At 48.5% G+C, this 8,220-nt stretch overlaps 1 protein-coding gene across 1 annotated transcript; it reads left to right on the forward strand.

Moving 5' to 3' along the window:
• The first annotated feature begins 1,505 nt into the window (after positions 1 to 1,505).
• btg1 (B-cell translocation gene 1, anti-proliferative) lies at positions 1,506 to 7,937 on the forward strand. The gene is made up of 2 exons (XM_080518332.1): positions 1,506 to 1,983; positions 5,382 to 7,937. The coding sequence occupies exons 1-2, from the start codon at positions 1,839 to 1,841 to the stop codon at positions 5,783 to 5,785; spliced, it is 549 nt and encodes a 182-aa protein (XP_080374458.1). The 5' UTR covers positions 1,506 to 1,838; the 3' UTR covers positions 5,786 to 7,937.
• The last annotated feature ends 283 nt before the right edge of the window (positions 7,938 to 8,220 follow it).

The following is an 8,220-nucleotide window of genomic DNA, read 5'->3' on the forward strand; positions in this document are numbered from 1 at the left end:
GCGAGTGGTACGGAAAACTACTGGCTTCCGTTTCTGGATGAAGAATGAAAGATAATAGAAGATCAAAGGGATATTTGCACACGAAAAGGAAACTGAGATGAATTAATCGAACGCTGTCGAAACACTGGCCATCAATACCAACCTGCCTTGATCAAAGGGTTCCGTCTGAGTCCGACTTGATGTAATCAAATTAACGACTGGGCTTCACCGCTGGTCAGATAGATACCGCCTTTCTCATTTTAAATTAAAATCCATTCATTCATCAACTGTTGCTGCACTTACATCATATCTTATAGTTGTTAATATGTGGATGTTGTCATTAAGCACCGATCGTCGTCACCTCCAACAAAATCCTCACCAGCCTATTTGCTCCATCTCAAAGGGAAATGGGTGTTTTTTCTTATTATGTACATACTATTGGTGTGTAATCAGAAATGTGGCGTAATAATGAAAAGGAAAACGTCAGGTTTTGGCCGGACCAGCTTCACTTTTGACTGGAAACTTCCACTGCCTTTGTCTTTCTGTGTATGTAAAGTACATTCAAATAAATAGTCGGAAGAAAACTGGCCTCAATAAAATACAGTGAAAATGACAGCGCGACAAGGATATTGTGAAAACTAACCAACAAGCCACACGTATCTTATAATTCACAAATACAATAATAACCCTTCATAGGTTTGTAAATGAAACTTTCATTGTTGAGGATTTTTATATATCAAAGCTTTGAGCATTAAGTCAGTATAAACATCCACCCATTATAAAATCGAATCTCTCACATTGAGGCGTAGAACTGATCTTAATCGCACATATTTCAGTATCTGGAAATGGATTTTAGCTGATGTCCAATACACATGGTGCATGTTTAGCAAATTGATTGACTAACTTGTGCACAGTACTTTATGAAAGCCGTTTTCCCGTAAAATAAAAAAAATAGTGAAAATGAGGAATGGAGGACTGAAAATGATCAAATCGGGTACGAAAACAGGTCAAATGTGAGTTTCTCTCAAAATATGAAACTTTATATTCTGTGATTTAGTGGAAAGTCGTTAGAAAATGTCTCTTTTGGTCGTAAAGGTTGCAATGTTGGACCCCTGGACAAAATGATGTCGGCGTTGTGGTTTTGTTCCAACTCGTCACCGAATCGTCACGGCAGATTTATTCTTCTTTTTGGGGGGTTTCTTCACCATTTGTTCCTCTTTTTTTTTTTTTTTTACCGTGTTTCCTCTACCGAGTGGTCGTATTTCCCGACAACAAGGGAAGGCACCAGGATTTCACGCCGCGTCCCTCTTGTTTATTTTCAGAGCGCTGACGTGCGCGTTGCCCCCCCCTCTCTCTCCCTCCCTCCCTATGTGGCCCGTCAGCCGGCGGCCCGCCACCGGATTGGTGCGCTCCGGTTGCTGGAGCCGCTTGTGTCAGAGCTGCGTGGAGGGGAGGAGGAGGAGGAGGAGGAGGGGGGGATATAAAACAGCGCTCCTCCACGCACAGAGTTCCACTCTGGAGGAGGAAAGAGCGCAGGGAGGGTCGGAGCGAGGAGCGATTGAAAGAGAGACACCCCCCCCTCTCCGGTCTCCAACCCACTGTATTTATCAACAACAGGCGTCTGCCGCGCGACACTGAACCGTCCTTCCCTGCGGGACTCTCTCTGTTGACAAACAACTTCCCTCTACCTCGACAAATAAATGCCAAGAGAAACGACACAAGCGCCAACAGACAAGGATCGCGCCTCTGAATCGGAGAGAAACACTCAGACAAACTCGTAAAGAGAGAAAAAAAAAAAAAACAACAACAACCCCACCAACCCAGGAAAAGCGCACGGATCGTCGCTGTTGCCTTTCTCAATGCATACCCTTTGTGCCCGGGGAACGATGAAACCAGAGATCAACGCCGCCGTCGGATTTCTCTCGAGATTTCTGAGGGTAAAAGGAAACGTAAACGATCGACAGGTCCAAACATTCAGCCAAAGCTTGCAGGACATTTTGGCAGGTAAGGAGACGAGACATTTTGTCCCATTTTACGCGCAAGAAACGCCCCGATCGTTTCACGCGTCGACTTCGGTGGGGTTATTTTATCGACGGGCGGCGGATTTTGCGCTCCAGGAGACGAGAGATCGGTTGAGAAGAAGCCTTTCTTTGTTCTCTTTAAGTATCACTTATCTGCGCTTCCAGCGCGCACCGCTGTTTGCGCAGGACGCAGGAGGGGGTTGGTGGAAAAAAACTATAAACAGCGACTCGCTCAGGGCGATCGCTCGACGGTTACGCGGTTCGAACGATGCCAATAATGGCGAAAAGTGGGAGAAATACATTTTGTGTGAAGTTCAATGTGGTGGGGGGGTTGGGGAGGGAGACGCTCGGCCCGAACAAGGAAGTGCGCCTCGGTCGATGGAGTCTCAGGGAATCGAGCAAAACAGCCCCCCAGTGAGACGGCGAGGCTGCTCAATTACGTAATGCTTCGGACAAATAGATTATTAATGATAACATGTCCCGAGTTGGACTCGTTTGCCAGCCTTTTTTTTGTTTCGTTTGTTTTTTTAAACGTTACTTACAGAATAAATTGTATTTTTACGCGTCGCATTCGATCGAAACGCGCGCGCAGAGCGTGTTTTAGTGGGTATTGCAGCTTTATTTTCTGACAAAATGGTCGATTGTTTGCGTTTACTACACGTCACACCCCTTTAGTTAAGGCACAACACACTTCCTGTCTATTCTCTGCCATTGAGGATCAAATCCAATCTGCTTTTCTCTATTTCTAAGCAAATTAAGCTGCATGCCTTTATCATTTCAGTCAACTTTAGTTTGAATAGACGTTTTATTTTTTTCTGCCTTGCATAACAAAACATCTTTGGGACTGTGGGTCATTTCCTGCTGTACACATTCCGATCCCTGCGCTCTCAAGCTGCCATACATCTGTCTTATTCCATCTATGCGCAACAGCGGATGACCTACATTTCCTACAGGAGGGCCTGGCTTGTTGGGAAAAACAAGTTGGGCCCCGGAATGTGTATAAAGCAAGATGTGGACATCCATTATAGTTACATATGCAGCCATGTTGAAGCAAAAAAATGAGGAGTTCTTGTTTTGAAAACTGTTGCAACGTTCTAATCGGTTTGCAATTCGCTGTGTGAGCAGAACAATGCTGGGATTTCTGGAGGACGGTGTTTTTCCGTGTGGGGAAACTGCGGGGCCAGGGTTTACTCAAAAGTCTTTGTGGCGTGTTGATAAACAGACAAAAAAAAAAAAGTTTGGAGTCTGCTGAGGCGTGGGGGAGGGGACGTGTTATGGTGGACGCCTGTAGGACGACGTTAAAGTCCCGGGGCAGGAAATGGAGGAGACATCCACTGCCGTGCAAAACAAACCAACCCACATTTAGCATAAAAAAAAACCCCACCAGTTATATAACAGATTGCTTAAATCCATCCGAGTCGGTCTGCAGTGTGCCTTTGGTCGCAATTGTCCTACAACCTGGTTATAAAAGGGGAAAAAAGGCTTCCAATAAAATGCCATTTGGGGAGTGTGAAAACAAAAGTGAGTGTGTGGTGGTGCCCCGTGGGGCTCGCTGTGGCTGAACTAGGCCAGCCAGCGTGCCTTTGTGCCTGGAATCATCACAATTACTCACTATTGTGTCTACGTGCTGAAAAGCAGCGCGCCTCGGCCTCCTTGTTTGTGCTGAGCAAAGGGAAGCAGGGAGGCGGGAGAAACTAGTCCCAAATGCTCGCTGGTACTTGTGTAGTAGTTGTTGTTGTTGTTGGGGATATAGATTCAGTCTTTGTGTGCGTCGGCAGCCACGCGATGTCGGCGCTTCATCCCGGAAGTGGCGTCGGGGTGGAAAATACCCGACAGATCAAAACACCGAGGTCGGCTCGGAGTGGGTAAACAACCGCCTTTGGTTAAACTCTTTAGGTTAAGCGCAGGCTTGTCTGCTTGCTTTTTTTCCTCCACCCACCCCCACCCCCACCCACCCCTTCCTCCCCGTGTGCCCTGGTTTTTAAGAATAGGCCACGCTGAGCCGATCGCTCCCCAGCTGCTCCGGGGTTTGGGAGGCAGCAGCCCTTTGTGGCTCGTCTCGGGCCGATCCAGCCCCCTTGTGCTCTTTCATGAGTGGCAGCCCCTCCATTAGCCCCGCCGTACACAGCGATAAGGCAATGGGACGTGGAAAGGGTGGGTGGGGGGTTGGGGGGGGGGGGGGTTGTTATCCCGTAGATGCATACAGGTGGCCTCCGGGCCTGAATGCTGGCCCACTTCCCTTCACCATAAATGGGATTTTTTTTCTTCTTTACTATGGATGAGCTTTGTTCGTGGTTAGTTGGGTTCCTCAAATTAGGGGGAAATCAGTGTTTATACAAGGGTTAGGACACAAAAAAACAAAAAGGGATCTGAAAGTGTCCAGCTATCCAAAGAAGTTGCAGGACGATAATGAGTCACGTTGCGCTTCCACATATGTTAGAAACCAAAATGTTCTACTGGCAGTGTTGAATCACTGGACTGTAAAAAAAAACTTCCACACAGACGGGGAAAAACACAAAAACAAGATCCTCTGCCTTTAAGGGGGTGGAGCTGCGTGTCCCAGATGGCTGGCTGGGGCACTTTTGGTGTTTTTTTTTTTTTTTTTTTTGTTCAGCCAGTCATGGGAGACTTTGTGACACTGACGAAAGCCAGGGGAGGGATTGGACGATTCTTTGTCACGTAGGCCCCAGAGAGCTGCTGGCCGCCTGCTAATGGCAGCTTATCAGGCCTCCAACAGGTGGACATGGGTTTTTAGGGTTTTTTTTTGTCCTGCCCTTTATTCTGCCACCGCACACAACCACCACCTGTACTTATGTACCGACACTCACAATGTGTGATTTGTTGTTTTCTTATGAGCCATTGACTAACATCTAGTTCACGTTTTAGGTTATATTATCAAACTCTGTGAAATGAAATCTCATCCTGGAAATCCTTCGAAATTCTACTATAGCGTTTTATTTTTTTTATTTTTCAATATTGATATTTTTTTTTTACTTGATTTATTTACTTTCTTCTAAAAGCATGACATGATTAAAGTCTGCTGCTCTTAATCATTAAGGCGGATCTTGTTTTCTAAATGGAGACAACCTAAAGCTGTTAGCAGTAATGGTTTGATTTGTTTAAAGAATTACATAAATAAGAGGTTTTACAGTATGTGTTTTTTTTTTTTATTGGGCTGTTTTTCAACATGATCTCACGCTCATGTATTTTTGTTTTTTTTACAGCCAACATTGTTTTAGTTAATCACTGCTTATCTGAGACAAAGTGCGTCTGCTGTCTGCCCGACCTTTGATCTTTCTACAGTCGCGTTAGGATTTCAATGTTTGTACGCAGACTCGTGTGGATCTAACCGTCCCCTCTCTTTGTGTCCGTCCCCCGCAGAGCAATACAAGCACCACTGGTTCCCCGACAGGCCCTGCAAGGGCTCCGGCTACCGCTGCATCCGCATCAACCACAAGATGGACCCGCTGGTGTGGCAGGCGGGGCAGCGCATCGGCCTGACCATCCAGCAACTCTACCTGCTGCTGCCGAGCGAGCTCACGCTCTGGGTGGACCCCTTCGAGGTGTCCTACCGCATCGGCGAGGACGGCTCCATCTGCGTGCTGTACGAGTCGCAGCCCGGCCCCGTAGGGATGCCCATGGCGGCCGCCGCCACCTCCCCCTCAGGAAACAACGGCTCGGTGAGCCCCATGGTGGACAGTCACATCAGCTGCAAGGAGGAACTGATGGTGCTGGGAAGAGCCAGTCCCTCCAAAGCCTACAACATGATGACCGTGTCCAGCTAAGGCGACGTGGCGCTTTGTGGAGGGGGGGGGGGGGGGGGTCACACCGGCCCACCTTTTTTTTTTTGTGTTCAGGGTCACGCCGTGGCCGGTCGCGTTGTTTGACCCGATCAGGGCGAGCCTTTTTAAAGCTAAGAATATGAAATGAAATAGTGAAAGAAGAAAAAAAGAGGAAAAAGAAAACGACAACAAAAAAAAATCAGAGGATGTGGCCTATCGTCCAGGTGATGGAAACCTTGTAGGTTTGATATTTTTTAACCCCCTCCGCCCCTCCCACCCACCCCTCCCCCGATTATCATCTGTTCTGTTGTCATTGGATCAGTTGGGCACTCCGTTTTTTGTTTTTGTTATTTTTTTTTTTTTAAGGAGAGGCTTTGTGAAAGTGGAACTGTTGGGGCAGCTAAACCAACCAACCAGGAACCCACCCCCACCCCCCCCTCCCACTGGAGACAGGCTCCACCCCCCTCCCGCCTCCCCCAACTGTAAACATCAAAGTGATCGGCTCCGTCTCCCACGGGGGCTATCAGCATTGACTTTGCACTTTTCTTACTTGTGGTTACTATGGGTACATGTTCAACACACCACTGCAAAAAAACAAAACAAAACAAACAAACACCCACCAGAGTCTAAATTGTGAGGATTTATTTTCCGGGAATGCAGAATTGTTGGGGGGGGGGGGGGGGGAGGACTTTTTCTCTCAGATTGTTTTCCTGCGTGGGGAGGAAGTTGAGGTTGAGACGCGTCTTTGCAATCCAAGCTCAAGGTAAAGAAACCACCCAATGAGGGCATCTCTATTTTCTATCGGAACTCTTTGGATCTTGCAGCTTCTTGACGCCCCCCCCCCCAGCAGGAAACCATCTCAACCTTCTCTCAGCCTGTATGCGAGTGGAATGTGTCGGGACACCTGTTACCTATGGATACCAGCGTGTCCCGTTGCACCGCCGCCCTCCCATCGCCCACGTATGTGTAGCTTTCTGGGGTGGGGTGAGGAGATCCACCCCCCCCCCCCCCCCCCCCATGAAATGAATGTTGATGAGATTCACAATCAAGTTCCTGTGTTGTTGATTTTTGCCCCACGACTTCTCCCCGTCACCACTTTGTCGTCTCTTGCATTACCAAAACTCAAAGTGTAGCAAAGGGGGGGGGTGGGAGGGGGTGGGGCTTAACCCAAATGCGTGGTCACGTGGCCCCCGGCTATAGAATTGACATTGAATGCACTTTGACGCGAGATTGTGTGGGATGTGTGTTTAGAGAAAGAAATCGCCTGCATTCCATCCATTCGAATGTCATCCGTTCTCGCCGTTTTTAAACTGCCCTTCTCATTTTTTTTTTTAAAGCCATTTTGTTGATACTGTCAGCTCCCGTGTCGGGCGAGTCGGGTGTGTACACCTCTGGATTTCAAAACAAACAAACAAAAAAAAACCATTTAGCACTGTTTTTGTAAACATTTCAGAGCTTGTTTTTAAAAGGAGGAGAATCTTCTGGGTGGTATGTTAGAAACATTTTGTCATCCGTTCATATGGCACTGTCGACTCTGGCACGTTGCAGAGCTAAGCTATCCCCCCCCCCCCCCACCAACACCCCCCCCCCAGACACACACAGATGGTGATTTGTGTTGCTGATTTCTTTTAAAAACACAGTTTGTCTGAAAGGTCTGGACTAAGTGATGACTGTGTGAGACTTTGGCCAAAGGGAGGTCTGGAGCGCCGACTGTTTAGAGATTAATTTTGACTTTGAATTGGAAAAAAAAAAAAAAAACGCCACCGCCAGGCCTCGGCAGCCTTTCCATTTGCTTTAGCCGCTTTCAAAGGGGAGAAACATGAAGGTTTATGGCCACATTGAGACCTCATTGTCACGAATTTTGAGCCATTTGTGATGTTGCAAACCAACATGGGGCGTACCGGAGCCGGCCTGGTGCACCACGCCGCCCGCACCCTCTTTTCAAAAGCCCTGGCAGCTTTCGGGGAAAAAACAAAACAAAACAGAACCTCCCCCGCCACTCTTGGTGGCGTTAGTGCCTCACGTGCCACATATCAGACCTCCTTTTCCAGCCAAGAGCGAGCCAGTGTGCGGCGAGCTGACCCCCTGTGGACGCAGGTAGACTTAATGTGACACATATCATCATCCGTCACTGTGGGGGGGCCGGGTAAGGAAGGCAGGGATGGGTGGGGGCGCTGGTGGGGAGAGGAGGAGGAGGAGGAGGAGGAGGAGGAGGAGGAAGATGGGGGGGGGGCCAGGGCCGGACTCCATTGTCCAGGGCAGCTAAAATCCCTCCAGCCCCCCCCTGACCACCACCACCACCACCACTCTGGACTTGTTCAACAAACCCCCACCCTGACCAGAAGCCCTGAACCCAGCCTCAACAGTGACGGATAACCAGCACACGCGCTCGGCGTGCTCAAGCTGCACTTAGTGGGGGGGAGGGAGAGGGAGGGGGG

This window comes from Blennius ocellaris (assembly GCF_963422515.1).
Source record: "Blennius ocellaris genome assembly, chromosome: 22".
Lineage (NCBI taxonomy): Eukaryota > Metazoa > Chordata > Actinopteri > Blenniiformes > Blenniidae > Blennius > Blennius ocellaris.